This window comes from Schistocerca cancellata, chromosome 2 (genome assembly GCF_023864275.1).
Source record: "Schistocerca cancellata isolate TAMUIC-IGC-003103 chromosome 2, iqSchCanc2.1, whole genome shotgun sequence".
In the NCBI taxonomy this organism is placed as follows: domain Eukaryota; kingdom Metazoa; phylum Arthropoda; class Insecta; order Orthoptera; family Acrididae; genus Schistocerca; species Schistocerca cancellata.
Window position 1 is genome coordinate 437024201 of NC_064627.1, and position 22999 is coordinate 437047199.

Below are 22999 nucleotides of genomic sequence, written 5' to 3' on the forward strand. Positions count from 1 at the left end.
ACCGAAAACCTAAATCAGGATGGCCGGTGGCGGGATTGAACCGTCGTCCTCCGGAATGTTAGTCCAGTGTGGTAACCACTGCACCACCTCCCTCGATTTGGAGTGTACACCGACCTGTGCCAATGTAAGAGTTCACCATTAGAGCCCCCCTGTCGATGTGTTAAACCTTCACTCGTTTATTTCAGTGGATAACTCATGCGTCTTGCTTTTTGATAATAAACCTGGTTAGTATAGTGACCACTTGTTTCTCTTATATATGAGGTGATCCCCTCTCTCACTAATATGTCGATTTGCATGGTATGGCACCCATATTGTCATTCTTCATTTACATGTACCTATTAATCAACAGTCAGTAAGACATTTCCACTGCACAAAATTTTCATTCCATTTAATTAATTTGCATGATCATATGGGGTGCTTCCCAACCCCATACGCCACTGGAGATCAGACTCTAGCATCATAGGGGTATGCAAAACAGCGCAACCGACATCTCACGCAAAGAAGAGTTTCAAAAAATTATTTCAGAACATATGTTCTTGTTTGAGATAGTTAGATTTTTTTTATTCGCCAGATCTGTGTTTTGCCTCGGTTCAGTTTCGTGTATTTAGTCCATTGTTATTCTGACTGCTATCACTAGGCTGTAATCTCATCCAACTAGAGTTAAGTCATAAGGTAAGTAAAGATTAACTCGAAAGTACATAAAATTTCTAGGACCTTGTCGCAGTGCAGCTAAGCGCCACGTTGCCTGTTAGTTCCGGAGATATCTGAAAAAAATTTCGCCCTTGCCTGCTGCCAGTGTGGAAAATACGGCTAGCAGGACGGCGAGGCCCTCTGATACAATCCGCCACTCTGTATGCGAGCCTGGTAGCCGCCCCCACATTACACCCACGCATCCGCGTACTTACGTAGCCTTTTCTTGGTGAAGGCTGATCGCGCCAGCATCTCGAGTGTAAATTACTGTATGATACGTAAATGCAAATAGGCTTCATTTCAATGACTTAAGTTTACTGTTTAGAACAGTTTATCAGTCTATATTTTTCACCGCGCTCAATACTGGACAGTGAACCACATAACATTACATATGGTGTAGCGCTATTGACTTGTCTTCGGTGATTGCTGAATTTACTGTCCCAGCAGACGACACTGAATTAAAAGCCCTGTGACGAGGTTACATTTACCTCTGCAACAGACGTTTTCAGATTTTTCGACTGGTACTCTCCTGTATCTGTTTCTGTCCAGCTCCTTCTGTGTTCTTATTTTCTTATGATCCCCTTGTTCACCCCCGTCAGCTGAGTGGTCAGCACGGCGGAATGCCACGGAAAGGGGCCCGGGTTCGATTCCCGGCTGGGCAGGAGATTTTCTCCGCTCAGGGGCTGGGTGTTGTGTTGTCCCTCATCATCATTTCATCCCCATCTCTGAGGCGCAAGTCGCCCAGTGTGGCGTCGAATGCAATAAGTACTAGCCATCGGCGGCCGAACTTCCCCGAATGGGGGACTCCCGGCCCACAATGCCGTACGCTCATTTCCATTTTTTGTGATACTCTTGTCACAGAAGAAGTCAGTGGTGCCTCCGACGTTGTCACACTCTCTATGTGCCTTTCTGTAAAGAAGCCCATTTCCTCACTCAAGGTACGTAACATGACGGTACGATTCTGCATGGCCGATCGAGTAGTGTCTGTGTCCCCTCGGGCGATAGTCGTGTGGCGCCGTTGAGATCGCACATAGCATTGAATGCAGCCTTCCTGGACCAATCTATTCCGTATTCACATATCAGTCGTGGTATTCCGACCGACACAAACAGAAATGTTGTGGGACAAAAAGGCATAATCTCGACAGGGCACGATCCTGCCATATTCTAATTCCAATATGTGCCAGTATACTGAATGCAGATGTAGTTAATACTGTTTACCAAGCGCGGTTGCGCTGCAGTGCTAAACATATATAAAGATAAAATGACAAGATACATCCCATGTCAATCTGACGTATATTGCACGCCACCTGCATAGTGCTGCAATTTTAATGGCCAGCAGTGTATTGCACGTATTCTTCCCATTCCATATCGTTGAATTCTAGAGACTGACACAGAAACGTTTCCAAGACAATCAAGCTACGCCCGAATTTCCTAGAAAATTGGTTACAAATAATTTGTTCTCCGACGATTTTTGCTAGATACAATGACGTCAATACGATCTATGAAGGCCGGCCGTTGTGGCCGAGCGGTTCCAGGCGCTTCAGTCCGGAACCGCGCTGCTACTACGGTCGCAGGTTCGAATCCTGCCTCGGGCATGGATGTGTGTGATGTCCTTAGGTTAGTTAGGTTTAAGTAGTTCTAAGTCTAGGGGACTGATGACCTCAGATGTTAAGTCCCATAGTGCTCAGAGCCATTTGAACCATTTTTTTCGATGTATGAAGTATAAGATGCTTATCGACGGAGATTGCAGGTCGTTTCTGAGCAGCGTCCCAGTGACGATGCTATGGAAAAAATGGCTCTTATACTTGCACCCCCAAAAACATGGAGGTATGCTTCCTGCGATTTATGGATAACTCAAGTGTTGGAACGGTTGGACCCAATTGGAGATAAAGCAACATTCGTTAAATACATAAGACAGTTTATTTAAAACTGAATAACAAGATTGAGATGCTGTCTTCGGAATATTTAAAACAATTTTAGTACTGATAACCATTGAACCGTCCCCTTACAAAAATTATAAATTACTGAGCTGGTAAACTTCTACGTTATTTGATACAGAGACAGCTGAGTAAAACTGAACGTACTCAGACATTTCTCTCTTTACTTGTACTGATCATCAATAAACAGACACACAATATTTTTAGCGCAACGCAATCTGACTTTCAATAATCCCTACAAAAGAATGGCCCTAACTAACAATAACCTATACCTTTCAAGAATCACTCACCTCACAAAAATCTTCGTTACTCGAACTACTGCAATACAGCGAGCGCCAATACTGCCATCTGAATAAAAGATTCTAACTACGGAAGGCACTAACTACTGATAGGTATAGTTAGCAAATGAAAGATTTTGATAGAGAACAAACAATGTATTTACCTTAATAATGTTAAAAAGTCATCATATATATATATATATATATATATATATCAGTTCACGATATCCAGTCTTACAAATTTCCTCTTTCTGACGGACACACGTCCATATCGTCCGCTCTCAAAACTCCGCCATCTCTCTCCCCACATCCACCACTGCTGGAGGCTCACCTCCAACTGCGCAACGTTACGCGCTGTTCACATCCAACTGCCCAACACTACAATCGTAGATATTCCAATAATGTCAACCAGCCACAGACTGCACACAGCACAGTCAGTGATTTTCATACAGAGCTCTACGTGGCGTTACCAACATAAAAACCTAAACAGCCGACTTACACAATATTTTGACTAATACAGAAAAGAGCCTTCAGACTTCCTTAGAGCTTTGATATAACAATTGACCATTTATTCTGAAGCGCTAATGGCAAACCAACGCGCGAAGTGAATGTAATTTAACTAGGATTATTAAGCAGTTTTTAGATTTTATAGGAATCATAATTAACATTACCAATCAGACCCAAAAGGGAAAGATTAAGTGCCTCAATAGCTGTACCATAGTTAAAATAAAATTTTACCAACAAGAGAAGTTACAGAATAACAGTGCTAACATAAATACAGCATTAGAATTAGTGCAAACCGCCTAATTGCCCGGGCGGAAGTATACTATCACGTCCGGCGCCGACTGCCAGCCGACACGCCACACTAACCTCGACACACAAAATTCTTTCTTAGAAGCACACATAACAATTAAACACCAATTGAAGTTTCCGGCCGGAACGTCGGATGTGAGCTCAGCTTAGGTCAGATGGATGAAACAAAACCTTCAGGTGAGCGAGCTAAGAACGCAATGAATAATTAGTGTTAAGATGTTATATGCCTTTCTCTCCCCCGTAATACTAAAGGACTGACGAGGAGCTCCAGAAAGAGGGCAGGTTAGACTAATGACAACATTTAACACGGGAGAAGAGTATCAGAAAGTGCCAGCAAATTTAAGTAGGTTCGCTCACGCTGCTTTTGAAATAGATGAATCACACCCCAGATCGAATGCGTTACTATTCTACCGACGACTTTGCTCTTTAATCTTCCCGCGAAAGGCGGGCAAGTTACAGAACAGTGCTGTCCCAAGGAAGTAGGCCCGTTGTGTTTCACAGTTGACGATGCACAAAGGCTACAGTAAAATCAGTATCCACAGCACTAATATCTTATACAGAAAACAATCAGCAACATTAATACGACCAGGATCGGCAGGTTAACGGCCAGGTAGGCACGGGAATTATGAACTGTCATACATAGGACATCTCAGAGTGGTCACAAATACCGCTGACCAGGAAACACTTATAATACGGAAAATGGTTCAAATGGCTCTAAGCACTACGGGACTTAACATCTGAGATCATCAGTCCCCTAGACTTAGAACTATTTAAACCTAACTATCGTAAGGACATCACACATATCCATGCAGGAGGCAGGATTCGAACCTGCGATCGTAGCAGCAGCTCGCTTCCGGACTAAAGCGCCTAGAACCGCTCGGCCGGCACTTATAATACAGGAAGGGTGAGGAGAGCCGCTTTATAAAACTTAGTCAAATATCGACTGCCGACAGTACAACTAGTGAAGGCGGGAACCATAACCGTCAAATTAACCTCCGTCGACCACCACTTAAATGCAGCACAAAACGGAACCGTAGTTCGAATAATTTCACTCCAAGTATGTCCTCACCGGATTCTTAGTCGGTGTTGAAGACAGCTGATCTGGGTGGCGGCGGCAGGAAGGTGAGCGGACGTAATTCCAACAGGTCACATCTCCAACAGCCGATTCTGCTGCAGACAGAACAGACCCTTCGAATCGCTCTGCTTCGTTCTAACCAGACGACCCACGCTCCACGCCCCGCGTCTTGTGTGACCACGATGTCTTCTAATCTGGCCCTGGAGACCTTGGAGCCAAAAGGCCACGGGCTGACACTGCACCGCTTCAATCCCCAACCGCCACTCAGATCCCTGCGCCTCGCTTCGCGCCGTGCTGTCAAATCCCTCCGGCCGCGGTGGTCTAGCGGTTCAGGCGCTCAGTCCGGAACCGCGCGACTACTACGGTCGGAGGTTCGAATCCTGCCTCGGGCGTGGATGTGTGTGATATCCTTAGGTTAGTTAGGTTTAAGTAGTTCTAAGTTCTAGGGGACTGATGACCACAGATGTTAAGTCCCATAGTGCTCAGAGCCATTTGAACCATTTGTCAAATCCCGCATTTTCCAGCATACGCGCGCCATTTTGCTGACCGGTTTCGTGCACCAGAATCTTTGCCTCAAAGACGAGCTATGATTTATCGGTAGGTCGTGGCATGGCTCACATGTGTTAAATGGCAACCGCCTTGCAGAAGGTATGTGATGCGAATAAAAGAAAGAAGGTTAGGGATATTGGCGTTTAATGTTCCGTCGATGTCTGCCCCCGCAGATACGTAGCGTTCGGTCTGGATGAGCAAGGGAAGGTATGAGTCGTTTTCCAGGACACAATTTTTTCAGGTTAATTATGTAAATAGTGGAAAACGTAAATGAAGGAGGTCCAACGTGATTTGAAAGCCGCTGCTTTGTAATGCATATGCAATCAAGCCATAGCACCCACTCGCTAGGCCATGGCATGAAGGACATTTATCTGTCTATCAGTACCCTGTAACAGTTATAACTCGAAAGCTGAAGCAAAAGGGATTTTGTGTTCGTGGTCAGCGACAGTTACCGCCCTCTCCGAATTGCGGAGAGAATCATTGAGAGGCGTGTTACATATCTACGCCGTCGCTGCAATTTTGGTTAGAGAACGGTCGCCATTCCGCTGATAGCACGCAGCCGCGTCAGCTCGCTTTTTGGAAGTGTCGTCGCCTGTTCGACAGCTACAAATTATTCAGCGCCGCTCCAACAGCTTTGCTTCCATAGCGAAATTAGCGGCAAGAGCGTAATGACGCTTCCGCCGAAGCGACGATACACTGATATTAGGGATCTCACCTCCGCTAAACCTCCCATCCATTCCCCCGCCTCACACACATAAACACACGAGTGGCAACTGCCCATACGATGGGATAAACGCCGCTTCCAGAAGAGTACTAAAACATAATTAACAGCATTAAGCACTCATGCGCAATACAACGTCAAATAATTGTTTTATATCGGCAAATAACGTATTACATGTCTGATTGAATCACAATCAATTTCACGGATTCGTGGTTAATATTACCTTCATTAATTCCGCGCGTTAAGCTATATTACTAGTACAACAAATACGGGAAATCCAAGTGGCATTCTGCGCAGGTCATAACGTCACAGTATGTCAGAAGCATTTATCCAGTAGAGCCACATTATTATGGCCGTCTCCTCAGATGTAACGGCTGTAGGGCCGCATTCGTGTCTCACATTTGAGCGGTGTGCAAGTAGATGCACAATGCGACGGAAAAACTGTCTCTGCGATTCCCCTTCCTCCCATTATGCAAAGAGGAAGCAAGTTCTTCTTTGTCAAAGTTCGACGATTATTCGCTTCCGAGGCTAGGGGAGAGGGGTGGATCAGATTTTGAAAGACGAAGTTCGTGAACTGATGAACTGATGGCGTCCTTCTGAAATGAAACTGTGAAAGGAATAAACTAACGGCACCATTTGGAATAAACACAATGGAAAAAGTGAAGTATCACTGGCCGATGATATCAGAGTTGAGCGTAGACAACAAATGTGGGTCAAGCCCAGTAACACACAGGATGTTGCAGGAGGAATGGTAAATGGTAAATGGCTTGGAACGTGGTTGTACAGAGTAATCCTAATTAAACATTTTATGTGACATGTGTCCAGTTTTTGTTGGTTACAGAGATACAGCACTTAGAATGTAACCCAAACACTCACAGAAGTTATTAAGCAAAGGCAGACGAAGTTGAAAACTGATTTTCATAAATCCCACGTCACACGTCAATGTACTTTTGAATTCAGTTGACAGTAGTATGTGCGGCTAATTTCAGGTTTATAAGGAACACGAGCAACCATCAGCTCTATAAGGGAATAACGACAACGAAAATGTGTGCCGGACTGGGTCTCGGACCCAGATTTCCCGCTTTATGCGCGCGGTTGCCTTAAACGCTCTTTTTCTTTTTCCAAAGGAACCTTCCTGGCGCCCAAGGGGACGGGTGGGGGCAATGTGGGTAGGGGTCACAACCCGAGGTCTGACCACAACGTCCCATGCCCTTCTTTCCCCGCCCCCAGGAACCAAGGGAAGCGTAGAAAACGTGGAGTAAAGGTACGAGAACATCAATATTGTATTAATTTGTGTATTTATTTTTACTTTTTAAAAAATTATCATTAATTTCACCGAGAATAGTAGGAAACCGACGTCGCGAGGAGGAGGGAGCGGGGAGTCGCCAGATTCCATGAAACTATCGACGCACAGCTTTTCGGAGAAGAACATTCCGATGACCAAAGAATAACCGATTGTAAGCATGGAAAAGGCGTGGCTTAACTCCTCATTGCAATAACACCCCAACTGTGGGGTGGGTTAAGAAAGACACTACACACGCAATTGGAGAAAAATTGTCTGTATTTGCGATTGTGAATAACTGCGCAATGGCGTTCATTATGGGAGTGCCAAAAACCAAGGACATTTTTCTCTCCTTCAGGAAACAAAATGCGTGTCCACAAATCCACTTCACGGATCTCGTCTTCCTTTGTGTGAGTATCCCGAGTCCGGAGAGAGGAGCAGGAGAGAAGGAGTTCGTACGGGTAATTAAGGTTAGCGTCTGTCGCGCCAAGGACCAGACCCCTACCGCTGATCCGCACATCTAGCGATACTCGTCCGTGTCTAGAATTTAACAGCTTTTATATAGTTAACGTAATTCAAAAAGGAGGTATAATGAATGTAGATGACGTTGGTAGCACTGCTGAAAAACATTTGCTGGCAAAAATAAGTTCGATTCTATGTTTGTGTTAACAGATGGTGTTTGGTTTACTGTCAACCTAACCTCACCTTCCCGTTTCCTGTACATGTGCTAAGTACAATGTGTAATCGTGGTTGTAAAAACTCTGCTTACAGTTTTTGTTATATTTGTTGTGAATTTGTGATAAAAACACCAAAGAAACATTACAGACTTTATGAAAAAGGTTTATCTATCATACTCTGGATCTAAACGCGGTGATCAATATAAATCTTGGGCCCCGCATAACACATGTTATGTGTGTGTTGAAGATCTGAGAAAGTGGTCCAAAACGGAGAAAAAAGCCTTTAGATTTGCTGTTTCTATGATATGGAGGGAGCCAAGAGACTATTCCGATGATTGCTACTTTTGCAGTGTTGATATTACTGGTCATAATTAGAAAAACAAGAAGGTAATAAGCTTTCCTTACCTTCCGTCCACCATCCTACCAGTGTACATTTGCCTGTTCCCGAACTACCAGATGATTTAAATTCTATTCCAACAGAAGTATTTTCTGATGTACAATGTGATAGATGAACCAGATGATGATGAATTCCATTGTAATACAGAAAGTCTAGAGCCAAAATTGTTTACTCAGACCGATCTTAACGATTTGGTTAGGGATCTGGGCTTAACGAAAGAAAAATCTGAATAGCTTGGCTCTAGATGTTTCTTGTGTGAATGGGACAGTAGGGCTAGGGATCAACACTGCTGCAGAAAGAACTGACCTGTGAGGGAGTCTTTAAACATGGTGAGAAGGATATTCTACGCAAAAACCTTGTAAATCTAAAAAACGTACTCCTACGACCTCTGACATTAGAAAATTGATGTTTGATGTTAACTTTGAATCCACAATGACCTTAAATGAGAAAGAAGCATGGGTATCATTCAATCAAGTCGTTACAAAGTTTTTAGGACATGAAAAAGACCCAGAATATGTTTCTATTATAGCTACAATATTAAAGAAGTTTAAAACTTTAGGATGTTTCATGAGCCTGGAAGTTCACTTTTTGAACAGTCACTTTGATTACTTCCCGGACAATATGGGAGATGTTAGTGAGGAGCAAGGAGAGCGTTTTCACCAGGACATTAAGGTGATGGAAAAACTCTACCAAGACCGCTGGAACACCAACATGATGGGGTACTACTGTTGGTCACTTCGCCGAGAAGTTCAGTAAGCGACTCATCGTAGAAAAAGCTACACAAGAAGCTTCAAAGAAAAAAGAGAAAGAAAGTACAAACCAATTCCAGCTGACAAGTGAAACCTCTATTAACACATATCATTGTATACTTACTGTAAATACAAACTTACTGTAAATAAGTTAGCTTACTGTAAATACAAACTATGCTTATGTTGTAACAAAAGCGTTTCATTAATTTCCCCGTTCAAGGTATAGCAAAGGATTTTAATATTATATAGTAAAAAGCATATTGCTCGAAAACTATGGGTGATACAAAAAAGTCTAAGGCTATATTTGGATTCAGATCACAAAATCTGTAAAGATCAGCTATCAAAGTAAAAAAAGTTCTTCAAAAAAAATTTTCGTTGGCCTGTGTAATGAGTCAACTATAAAATTCTAGTCGTCTCCATTAATCTCCTCGATGGTGCTGAACCCGCTATATAGGACAAGTATAGACGTCATTCACATTTAATGTCCACCATATTCTTGTATGTTTAACATGTAGAAATTCCGCGTTTGCTTGATGAAAATCACCGTTCTACCAAGTAAGAAATACCTTCCGCTTCATCCATACACTATTCATTTGCTGGGGATGAGATATGGCAGCTGATCACGGCACCAATCTCGTACATTTTAGTAAAATACGAGTAACTTCTCTTGAATGAAGTACTCTATGGTTAGGATATGGTTTAGGATATTCTCTACAAGCGGCACTAGCATTTACATTACCAAATCGGTACACAAATGACATATCGGCATACTTAGCATTTGTAAGTGTTTGCGTTGTGGTTAAAAGATACAGCAGAATTGGTTCACAAGCCAAGGCCACAGTTGATAAATTCTGTTCCAGTACTCAGTCACAACTTTACAACTTGATCCTAAAATATAAATACCATAATAGATAAATAAACCTATAGCGAGTGGAGTACCAACTAGTTGTACAAAATAAAGTTATCTGGCAGCTTTTAGGTGGTATATGTAAAAAGAGGATTGAATTTCCTATAAAATAGCGCAAATGGACTGCTTGGTGACCGACTGCCTTCACCGAAGAGCAACATTTTAGAGTTCATTTTGGACTGTGTGATGCTGATAAGTTCGGCGAGATATGTCAAAAGACAAACTACCTGCAGTCATTTCTGTAACAAAATAATGGTGGTAGCACGTTACTTTAAAATGAAGGCAATCATTGTCGTAATTCTGAATGTTGAATAAAAAATCTTCCGCCCCATGCCGCTAAAGTCATTTATTGTGAGATCACAACAGGTTTGGCATCCTTAAACTGCATCGTCAGGTGATATTATGTATTAAATCATTGTAGTACTTGGGAAAAACAGTTAAAACCAAGAGCCAGTGTTCATCGGCAAAGCAATAAAAATAAATAACTCGCAGTAAAGGGGTGGTCCAAGTTAAAATGATTGGGTCCGAAAAGCAAAGCCAGTTTAGCTCAGTTTGGTGCCGTGATACCTCCCTGAGCGGACTACGGACAAGGTTACTTTTCGGATCCAATCATTTTGACTTGGCGCACCGCTTTGCCGTGAGTTACTTATTGAAATTTATACGAGTTGAGTCCGTTCCGTCGGACATGTGCGACAGAACAGACACTACTCGTACATGTGCACATTTCTGCATAGTGTGACATGTCCGACCGAACAGCACCTAAACATTGCACCGCACATATTGCGGAAATGGAAAGTGCTATTGATGTGCGGTTTTCACAGAATGGATTACTAGTCAGAGACTCGTATTGTTAGCCAATAATGAGACTGTATACTGCTTAGAAAAAGTATTTTTTGTGCAAACGCACACTTTTTAAAATGAAACAGTTCCTGCTGACGTTAACAAATTAAAAGTAGGGTAATTAGAATGTCAGTAGCCTTTGTTGCAGGATTCTAGTGCGATACTGCGTTTTGAAAAGCTTCCACACGGACACTGGTACAATGTCTGTGGTGGCACACACTAAAGAACAACAAGAGTGCATACACTAGTTATGTGGCTCGTGGCCAGTAATGGGACATTTGACCACCATAGGTTATGTTCAAAATTATCACTGGTAGCGTCAATATACAATTCTAGTCTGGTATGGAAAGACTGCTGCATTAGTGCTAGCATTTCAGCGGAGACGTCCGAGCAGGCTGCAGTAATACGTCGTTGCATATCATAGAGTGTAGCTGGTATGTTCTTGTAGACAGCGTGAGTCGTGCGTGGCTAGTGTTCCCGCCATCATGTATTTTACACCCTGTTTTCAACGTACTTCCACCTCGCTACGTTAATTTAAATTAATACTGTCACTGAGTTGCTGTTTTGCCTGACCATGTGCGGCGCTAGCAGCGCGTATCGATATATCCCCTCTCGTAGTATCTTTGATCGACTGCTATTACTTCCAGGTCATTGTCTGTCGTAAGCGAGTTCGGGTCGCGAGTTCGGGCTGCTAGTCAGTTGGAACGAGTTTGGAGCGCAGTCCGGACCTGCAAGTCGGGGAATTGCAATGGGGCACTAGTGCAGTCGGGTTGGAGCAGTGAGGTCTGCGTCGACATGGCTCGCCCGACCACTGCCGCCAAGCATCACTTGAGCCGGGCCGCGGTCTTGGTGGATCGTCGGTCGGTCGTCCTAACGGACGACGCGTTTTGGCTCGCCTATCGCTCATGTGTCGGCTGTGTGTGTGTGTGTGTGTGTGTGCATCGACTCCCAATCTGTCTTCATGCGGGCTTAGTTACTGTTGGGTATCGTTCAGGTCTTCGTGCAAGTGTTTGTCAGGTTGTGTGCGTAGTTGGCGTTAGTCCCACTGACGACTATTTTGGATGTTATCGACATACTGAGGGCAGTCGGTCGGTTTGCTGCAGACCAGGGAAGTTATCTCCGCGCGGTGCAGTCAGCTGGGTCCGCTGGCGGTCCCTGCGCAGTGTCGGAGCGTGTGTGGAGCTGTCCGATCGCTACGAGCTTCGTGGTTCACCGACCCAAGACGTCAAAGTTGAGTAGTGGTTTCAACTACCCAAGCCACGTACTTTCACCTTGTGTGGTTCGTTTCGGTGGTTCGCTGTTGGGGAGGTTTTCCTTTGAGCAACACCGAGTGTTTCTATTGCTGAAATTTAGCCGCCATGCGGTGCAATTAACTATATTGGTTGATTACAATTCGAGTGCACCAGCGGAATTTTCTGCCTTTTGGCTCGTTAGTGTTCTGGTTACCTGCTCTGGCCACTAACGTAATTTCAGGCAACGTCCTGTTCTCACCTGTTGTAGCTGTCCAACATGGTGTGTAATTTTGACAGCTAATACATATTTCATTGTGGATAATCACGTTCGTAACCTCTGGTGTTTGAGTTCTCATGTACGTATCGGTGGCAAGCAAGTCGTTGTGTCGGTCGGTTCGTGGCTGTCCCCTGGGTGGGTTCCGATGGATCAAGTGTAGTTGGGCTCACCACCCGTCTCACCGAAGTGAACGAGGGCAGAGAGACCTCCCTGGAGGCTTCTGAGTGCCGTTTTCTGTATTGTTCTTCTCACCGGTGTTTAATTCTCTGTTAATAAATTATCATAGCCAATGATTTAAAAATTCATGTTTTTACTGGACTTTATTTATTTTGAAAAATCAGTTGTGGGCCTTAAGCCGCTTAAAACCTTATTCTTGAAATTACCTTTTAAGTAAAAACATTGCGGCCTTCTGCCTTAAAAGATTATGGTAATATATTTTAAAGTTTTCAAATTTAATTGTGGCCCTCAGCAGCTTGTATACCACCTTGCATATGTTTGTTCTGTCTACTTTTACCTTGAGGCTTTTCAGCCTAGCTGTGATACCACATATATTTTAATTGTTTTATTTGCTATTTTAACTGTATTTTTATTTTGTTGACTTTTAAGTTTTCTTGTTTGAAGGCCCTCAATCCAGAAATAATTGCATTTTTGAAAGTCGTAGTTCGAAAGGTTCGGCCATGTGCGGTTTTGGTTTAAAGGTGTTATTAAATTACAATTTTGAGTGAACCTGACCGACACCTTATTTGGCCCTATCCACAATCCTAACCACCTGTTCTGCCGTGCGGGTTTAGCGGGCGTCTCACAGCGTCATTCAGCTCTGCCCACAGAAAAAAGTCTACAGGCGTCAAACGCAGGGAACGTGCCGGCCAAGATACAGGTCCTCTGCATCCAGTCTGTAGATTTGAAAACGAAGATATACTGTAGTAGTTCGTGTGCTTTGGGCTCGACAGCCATTACATTGGTACCATAAGTTCCTCCTAGTTTGCAGAGGAAAGTATTCTAAAATCGATGGAAGATGCGTTGTTAGGAGGCTACGACACGAGTGCGCATTCTGTGTTCCGTCTGTGAAAAACGGGCCTGTGCGCTGCTGGTTCTCTATCCCGCATCACACAGTTACTCTCCACGGACGCTGCCGTTCCACCTGACGGAGTCAAAGGGTATTGTCAACAGACCAATAATGGATGTTTCGGCGGTTTACCTGGCCGTGACTGGTAAATGTGGCTTCGTAATTAAACAAGATACATGATACATCAGGAGTATCTTGTCCTAATGCCCACGTACAGAAGTTGATTCTCATAACCGTTTCTATGCAGCTCTTGATGGAGAGAGATGTGATAGGGATGGAACCTATGGCGATGGAGAATGCGTAGGACATTTGCCTGACTCATGCCATTTCCTCGTACGATTAGCGAGAGCTAACATGCGGATCAACTGCATCAGCAGCAAGGACATTAAGTTTCCACTCTTCTATCGTCACTTGTTTCCTTCTGTTACGTTGTCTATGTGTTACATTACCACTTTCATATAACCGCTTGAAGCGGTTGACAAATAACTGCCGAGATGGTTGACTTCTATTGCGATATCCTGCCGCAAACACCGTACAAGAACGAACTGCGCTCATCCTACACTCTCCACACATCAAGGGCATGTGAGCTTTTCTTGCATTGGTGAATCCCATCGTCCAGTCACGACCTTCTGCTTGAACTCTAACATACTAACTAACTAGCATGTCACAGTGCACTCAAGAAACCCACAAGAACGTTCTAAGCAAACATAACAACATCGTACCTAGCAACTACGCAGGTTGAATAGCACGAATATGTGTCGGTGCAGAAACTTTTCAAAATATGACATCCCCTAAACGGCTCGCACTAGAATCCTGCAACAAACACCACTGACATTCCAATTTACCTTACGTCTAGTTTGTTAATGTCAATAGGCATTGTTCCATTTAAAAAAAGTGTACCTTTGCACACAAAAAATGCACTTTACAATCTGTGTACTGTCTGACAGTATGAGCCCCAGACTACCAGTCCATTCGGCGAAAACAGCACATCAATAGCACTTTCCATTTCAGCAACATCTGCGGTGAAAGTTTTATATGATTCACCCTGTATACATTTCTGTGATAGCGTGATGGCACCATGACATTTACTTCGGTGCTGGTGCTCTTATATCGACCGAACTCCTACGGCAATCAATAATTTGCGAGTGGGGTGTAGAGACGGGTAAACCGACCGGTTAAAACGGGTACCGCTATTTTATTTCTGAATAACCGTTTTCTCGGTATTTGTTTGGTCTCCGGTATATCAGGTGTTTCTTATGTTTTTCTGATAACCGAGTAAAAAACCAAAATATCAATTATCCATAGGAGAAGTGGTTAATCTTTTCGTTTATAAATAAACCTTTTTTAAAAAAGGAGTAATTTTTATTCGTCAAATTTGCATTGCTTTGAAGTATAGGGTTATTATACACTGAACCGCCAAAGAAACTGGTATAGGCATGCGTATTCAAATACAGAGATATGTGAAGAGGGAGAATACGGCGGTGCAGTCGGCAATGCCTATATACGGCAGCAAGATTGTGGCGCAATAGTTATAAAGGTTACAGCTGCTAAATTCGCAGGTTATCAAATTTAAGTGAGTTTGAACGTGGCGTTATAGTCGGCGCACGAGAGATGGGGCACAGCATCTCCGAGGTAGCGATGAAGTGGTGATCTTCCCGTTTTCATTTCACGAGTGTACAGTGGAATCCGGTAAAACATCAAATCTCCGACATCGCTGCGACCGGAAAAAGATCCTGCAAGAACGGAACCAACGACGACTGAAGACAATCGTTCAACGTGACAGAAGTGCAACCCTTCCGCAAATTGCTGCAGATTTCAGTGCTGGGCCATCAGCAAGTGTCAGTGTGCAAACCATTCAACGAAACATCATCGATATGGGCTTTCTGATCCGAAGGCCCACTCGTGTATCCTTGATGACTGCACGATACAAAGCTTTACACCTCGCCTTGGCCCGTCAACACCGACATTGGACTGCTGATGACCGATGATGTTCAAGCTGGTGGAGGCTCTGTAATGGCGTGCAGCGTGTGCAGTTGGAGCGATATGGGACGCCTGATTCGTCTAAATAAGACTCTGACATGTGACACGTACGTAAACATCCCATCTGATCACCTGCATCCATTCATGTCCATTGTGGATTCCGACTGACTGGGGGAACTCCTGCAGGACAATGCGATACCTCGCACATCCAGAATTTCTACAGAGTGGCTCCAGGAACATTCTTCTTAGTTTACACATTTCTGCCAGCCACCAAACTTCCCTGACATGAACATTATTGATCATATCTTGGATGCGTTGCAACGTGCTGTTCAGAAGAGATCTCCACCCAGTCGCACCCTTAGAATTATGGACAGCCCTAATATCGTGTAGGGCCCCCGCGTGGACGCTGGAGTGGCGTAACACGACGTGGCGTGGACTCGACTAATGTCTGAAGTACCAGTTCTGCTGGTATTTCAGAAAACGGTTATTCTGAGCGGTTTTGATACTCATGGTAAACTGCAGCGGAGAAAACCGATATAAAACGGTTTGTTTCAGCAATAGCCCCGATCCCTCGTATGGTTAACGGACAAGGGACGCTGGATTGCAGTGTGCCATAAGTTGGAAATTTGCGACGGTCAGGGACCACGTCGGGATTAAGAAAGGAGGTTATTGTTGAAACATCTGTTTTCGGTTATACCGGTTTTTTCCACGCCAGTTTAACTTTGTTGTTAAAATCGCACAAAATAACTGGTTTCTGAAACAACTCATTCCTGTTCTTTTTCCCTATTATTTCTTGTAATAAAAGTAGCAGTCGAACAAAGGTTAAAAATTTTCACTCTCTCAGTTTGAAGGTACGTATGATCAAAGTATTAAACTAAACAGACAAACAGAAGAAAACTTAGTCCGTCCACCGTTCGAGGCATTTCTCGAAAGGGGGTGAGTGATTGAATAATACAAAAAAATCACGAGTTTTCTCCTTTTGACTAAAATTCTTTTTGAAACTCTGCTCAAAAATCATGTTGTAATCGGGGACCGTACGACTTCTTGTAAATCATGAATAGTCAGTGCTAAAGGGTGAAAAGTGAGATTGATGAACGCTATTATTAGTGTTAATTTATCCGTTTTCAAGGTCTACAGGCATACGGCATATTATATAGTCACACGAAGCAGATCATCTACTTTCCATTTTCACTGCATACTATGAATGAATTATTGTTAAGTTCTTAATTTATTTCAGTTACTTTATTTCCTTCCTCTTTCACAATTGTTTAGAAATTTCGGACAAATTTTTAATCTTTTAAAGGAAATGAAGCATTGTGCTTCACTGCTACGTCATTTCGTAAAAATATGTCGAGACTGGAGTTGGTGCCATTCTGCAATACAACGGATGTCTGGCGACGACAGCGAGAAACTGCCGTATAGACCAGGTGTGGGAAACTCTTACACAGCTCACGTACACGCGTATCTTAAGCCACGGCACACGGTCATTTTTGTCTCAGCAGTGCTGTAACTGTTATTAAGCGATGCGTTTGCTGCTCGTTTAATGACGGCATTGATATTAAAATAGCACTGATCACTTTTCCCGTTTTCTATAATAACTCAGTACTTCAAACCAATGCACATTTTACGAATCTGCATTGTTTTGTTAAAAAAGGTTTATTGGAAAAAATAAAAAACCTGTTATAATTGATACCAAACAAATACCGTAAAATATATGCGCATAGGGCTCCCCACAACCTGACGGAGGAGCACAAGTTGAACAGAGTGTCAACATCTCTGCAGCACCAGGAACGGTATCACGATGAAGAATATCGTATCCTGTCCTGTATTGTCGCGGGCGATGAAACACGGTGTTAACATTACGAGCGTGAGAGTCAGAAACGAAGGCACATGGATTCACTCGCACCCAAAAAAATTCAAAGCCATGTACGCCAGCTCCGGCAAAGTCATGACGACCCTTTCCTGTGGCAATTAGCGTCCGCTGCTCACTGACTTTTTGTCACACGGTACCACAATTAAAGCACAGTGATACGTGGACACTTCGCAAAAATTGAAGCACGCCATTAAGTCCGGACACGAAGGAATGCTGACGGACGCCATCATTCTGTGCAGGGTAGTGACCGCTCACACGTTTCAAACGTTTTTTCGACTACGCTGCGGAACTTTCACCGTGAAGCCCTTACAAAAGGACCATAATCCCGATCTCTCCCCTTGCGATTTCCATATACTTCGAGCCCTGAAGAAAGACGTTGGTGGCCATCGATTTACTTCCGACGAAGAGCTGCGCACCTGCGTACAATTACCTTTGGGTAGGCAACCCCAAACATCTTTCCACGAAGGCATTGACTATTTTGTCTCGCAGTGGGATAAATTTATTAGCAGTTATCGTGATTACATTTGAAATAATGAACAGTTTACTTTTTTCTCTATCTGTCTAGTTTTCATCTCACTGCCCCTTATATGCTACATCGGTGAAGCAAGCTTTTCGTAGTTTGCTTGGTATGTTACCGCGTGTATCTGAATTTTTGCTTTCGAGATAATTATTTTCCTGATTTACTGGGAAAGAGTTAGAGTCACATAAAGACCAGCGGAAAAATGCTCCTATAGGAGTACAGAAAAGGTGAGTATGCCCCTGTTTAAAACACTGATTGAAAAGTGGGGTGCAAGCTGCCTCATACTAGCTTCCCCAGCATCTTTAAAAATTTTAGCAAAATTTTTGCTTTGCGAACATAAAGGCGCTCTTTTTTACATGTGACTCACCTCTCACATGCACAAGCTATCCTAACTGTAACTCCATCACACCCACTAGTTCATCGATGTAAGTTGCTCAAACCCATCCTCTCCCACTTGCCCATACTCACTCACTCATTCAGCCCAACTCATTATCTCTTTGTGTCTCTCGAAATGCCACTGTCTCACAGCCACAGTCTCTTTCGTTCTCTTCTACTACTGCTCTCTCCTCTCATTTTCACTGCCTCCCTCTCGCTTTCTCTTAACTTCTACTACCTCATTCCTTCCTTCCTATTGCTGCTGTCTCTTCTCACTGTCACTAACTCTCTATTGCTCGCTGTCGTTGTCTCTCATTGTCACTGGTTCTTGACCACTTACACGTTCTTCTTCTCTTTATACCTCTCATACTGCCAATATCTCAATCAGTCTTTTCCTAACACTATTCTGTCACTGTCAACTATGATCCACTGCCAGTGTGTTCCCCATTTTCTCTCACACTGCCACTGTGTCCTTTCTTCTGTTCCACAACCACTGTCTATTATCTTCCAGTATTTATTACTTTTACCTCTCATTCCAACTGCCACTGTCTGCTCCTCTCTCAGCACAAAAAAGTGCGAATACATTCGCATGCCCAAAAGTTTTGGGAAAAATGTTTGAGGTGGTGAGGAAGGTAGAATGAGACAGCTGGTACTCTACTTTTCAGTCAGTGTTTGAAACAGAAGCATGTCCGCCTTTTTGTGCTCCAGTAAGAGCATTTTTCAGCTGGTTCCCTTCTTTCCCTTGCTACAGCAGTGCATGTGACTCATGTGAAAAGAACTTTATGGGTCATTAGAATTTTGGTAGTTTACTTATGTGAAATTGAAATAACGCAAAACAAATTTTACACCTCAGATTGGATTTTACGTGAACAAAAATTTTGCATGTTCTTCAGTACTAGAACAGGATTTTAAGTGCGTATTTTACATGTATAAGTAGTGCAACATTCAGCTTTTGTATCTTGGGAGCAGATAAAGATAACAGGAAAATTTTCAAGGTTAACGACAGTATTACGAAAAGAATGGATTGCTATTCGCCATATACGAGGGTTAAGGAACGATCGGTCACGAAATGGAAAATACAGTGAAAATCTGATGAAGCTTTGCACTGATGCGTTGGGCACTGTGTCTAGTACGCTCGTCGATCACATCATGTCGCTCTTATCAGTTCTGAGCTCACAGTGAGAACGTAAAGATGGCTAGAAATTAGTGTCTCCCGCCAAGTATGAAGGCCTGGTGAAAGATTTCGCCTGAAGCTATGCAATCCACATAACATAACTGTCATACGGCTCGTTCTACACAACAATTCTCGGCCGCACTCTGCAGGGGCAATGAAGATGCTTCTGCAGCGTTTTCGATGGGTAGTTTTGATCACCCACAATACAGCGTGAAATTGGCTATCCCTGAGGTTCATCTTTGCTCAAATGAACCGCTGGCTTCGAAGACGATATTTTGACACAGACAACGAGCTGCAGTCCAGAGTAGAAAATTGTCGAAAAGCACTGTCTTTTATAACGAGGGAATTGAAAAGTTGGTACAACGCTACGACAGATGTCTAAGTCTGAGCGGCGACTGTGTAGAGAAGTATCTGGAAGGTGTACCTAATCGTTGCAAACGAAACAGTTTTGATTTTCACTGTGGTTTTGCCTTTCGTGACCTATCGTTCCTTACTTCCCGAATAGCCCTCGTAGCTGAGTGGCAGACACGAACAACAAGAAGATTGCTATACATTTAAGCGAAAAGGCCTTCTTATAAAGTAGAAGATACACGCACGTTCATGCAAGCACAACTCACACACCCATGTGACCACTGTCTTTGGCCAGTAAGGTCCGCCTTCAGAGGCCATAGACAGTGGTCACGTGTGTGTGAGTTGTGCTTGCATGAATGTGTGTGTGTGTTTTCTACTTCTGATTTCTGAAAACGGGAAGATGACACTTCGAGACAAATGCCTTGAAATACAACGTTAAAATCTGACCAATCTGCCGAAGTTAATTATTCAGATATGCGCCACTGACTGCGAAACTGCCCATAGACTAAATGATGCCTCCATAAGCCCCTAAAAGCGCGCAGTAGGTCATATCTAATTGAGAAATGAACAAATCAATTTGCTCTGCTTTCCTATGTTATAGGAAGTGTGTAATACTCGAACGTTAACCGTGTGCTATAGGACAGTTACAGTAAGACGATCCTTCTGTTGGTTATTCAGATACTGCCTAACCCAACGGCTATTCAGAACACTTAGTCCTACCTATCTGTAACCAACAGAACACGAGGTATAAGCTCCGGAACCACCCCATTTTTATTTGTGGTGTTTTGGAACATATTGGTAACGCATGCTGTCACATTCGTGCCCATGACTGAATACTTGTAGTCCTTCGTTTTTAAATACATGCTGTTATTTTAAGTTGAGTTAAGTACAGAATCTGACTGTTAATGGGTTCTGTTACATCTTCATTTTTATGGGCCGTTTTGTCTTTATATTTAACTAGTAGATCATACTATTCGAAGACCTCGCAGTGCTCTTGCTAAATGTTGGAATGGTGTTTTCATTCCCTTTATTTGAACACAGACACTAGTTCCAACTTTCGTATAGTTTAAGAGCATAGTGCAAAACAAAAACTTTGGCAATTATACAAAGAATTAGCACTATACTGCAAGTCTTTGTTTAAGGAGCAAGTCCGTCATAGTATTATGAGAAATCTAACTAGAGACAAACATCAAACACAGTTAATGTTCGCAGCATGGATCGTCAAGAGAATGGTAACCAGCAGATATGCTGTAAGCTTGCAGGGATGAGTTGCTATCGGTGTGCAGACAGCTTTATTCTGGAATGAGATTTGCACCCTGAAGCGGAGTGTGCGCTGATATGAAACTTCCTGGCAGATTAAAACTGTGTGCCGGACCGAGACACGAAATCGGGACCTTGGCCTTTCGCAGGCAAGTGCTCTACCACCTGAGATACCCAAGCACGACTCACGCCCCGTCCTCACAGTTTAAGTAGGAGAGTGGCAAGTAGGAGACGAGGTACTGACGGAAGTAAAGCTGTGAGGACGGGGCGTGAGTCGTGCTTGGGTAGCTCAGTTGGCAGAGCACTTGCCCGCGAAAGGCAAAGGTCCCGAGTTCGAGTCTCGGTCCGGCACACAGTTTTAATCTGCCAGGAAGTTTCAGTTTTATTCTGCTCCGGAGACCACGGGATCAATCCCCACGACATGACGCTGTGAAGGAGCGTGTGTCTCCAGCCCATTCCTGTGTAATCGTTGCTTGCTACTGCGAGTATGTGGTGCGGCTGGTGAGGGGTTACATAGTCATTTTCCTAGTCGCTTGTTGCAGCATGAAGCACAGTCCGCGTGGTTTTGATTTTATTTTAGAATTATTAATTTGAAAGAAATTACATGTAAGTTATCTGATGTTGTACACTCTGGAGTGTGTGGCTCAGTGACTTGGTAACTCAGTAGGGAATGACAGACTATAAATCGAAGAGCCCGAGGCTCGCTACCCAATCGGTTCTAGGTCATTTCCGTCTCTTAGCCTTTCTTTTACCTCTGGCAGTGATTTGTTAATGTGATATATTATGAGTTGGACTAGGGTTTGGACTTCATGTTAAACTGTATGGTCCCGCTACACTTGGTTGAGTAGATGATTAACAAGGGCAGAGATATGCTACGGCATGTCACTTCAATAGAAGCATGCCTAGTTAAGCAATGAGGGATTCAGACCAACTTTTAAGTTGATTACAGAGTTCCTTTTCTACTTTCTACAATATGAAAGTAGTGACAAATATGGGCTTAACCTGACCATTTTGTGTAGTTCCCTCTTCCTGCTGTACACTAGCTGTGGCTTTGAAGATTAAGCCGAATGTAGGGAATATGCTCATCCGTTTCTGCACTTCTAAACGTGTTCTCAACAATAAAACAGGAGGGCACTGTGTCACATGTTCTGATATTTTTGCGAGTGTCACTGCTTACCGCAGCCGTCCTCATCTTCGCCGTTCGGGCAATCGACGTCGCGGTCGCAGCGCTGCACGAGGTCGATGCACGAATTACTGCACCGGAACTCATTGGGCAGGCATCCTGAAACATTAAAATTTTTATTGACTTTAAAAAAAAATGCTTGAATATAGCTTCTGTTAGCAACGAAACGTATAAACGGATGATACGAGAAATTCAGCCAACTAATTGCAGATGTAAAGGTTAATTAACTACTGTTGACCAAGGTTTCAACAACTGAAAACCAGGCTTCTTCAGAAGTACATGGATCTACTGAGGAATTTTTTTAGTTCATAGTTCATTTTAATGTGAAGAATTTTATGCATAGCCTTGTTGCAATGGGAATGTTTCTTAATGGATTTTATGTGGGTGATCTTGATGGTCACATATACCATGTTATTTGACATGAGCTTCTTTGCTCTGAAATCTGTTGTTGCCTATATGTGATTTTAAGCGTAAGTAACTTTCGTTCCTTATATTTTTATTCAGTGGTTTTGTACTCCTTTACACACCAAGAATTCTTTCAAGTATGATGAAGAAAAATTTACTCAATTAATCCCTGTATTTCTGAAGAAGACAATCTACAGTTGTCGAAACAGTAGTCAAGGGATGTTAATAAACCTTTATACTTGCAACTGGCTGGCTGTTTTTCTCAAATCATTCAATTGTAATTGAGTCAGTACTAAACGTAGGTTGTGGAGCAGCCTACCAGAGAAGGAACCTGACCGTTATTGGCCACAGCTCCACAAAAAGGGGCGTGCTAGTATAGGAAAATGGG

General features: G+C 43.2%; 1 protein-coding gene across 1 annotated transcript in view; it reads right to left on the bottom strand.

Moving 5' to 3' along the window:
- Positions 1-22616, bottom strand: part of LOC126154821 (G-protein coupled receptor GRL101-like) — a 354933-nt gene extending 332317 nt beyond the window's left edge. The window contains exons 1-2 of the mRNA XM_049916187.1: positions 22496-22616; positions 22201-22329 (exon numbers count right to left, since the gene is read on the bottom strand). Of these exons, the coding sequence (XP_049772144.1) occupies positions 22201-22329; positions 22496-22616 (250 nt within the window). The remainder of the gene's footprint in view (positions 1-22200; positions 22330-22495) is intronic.
- Between the last annotated feature and the right edge of the window lie 383 nt (positions 22617-22999).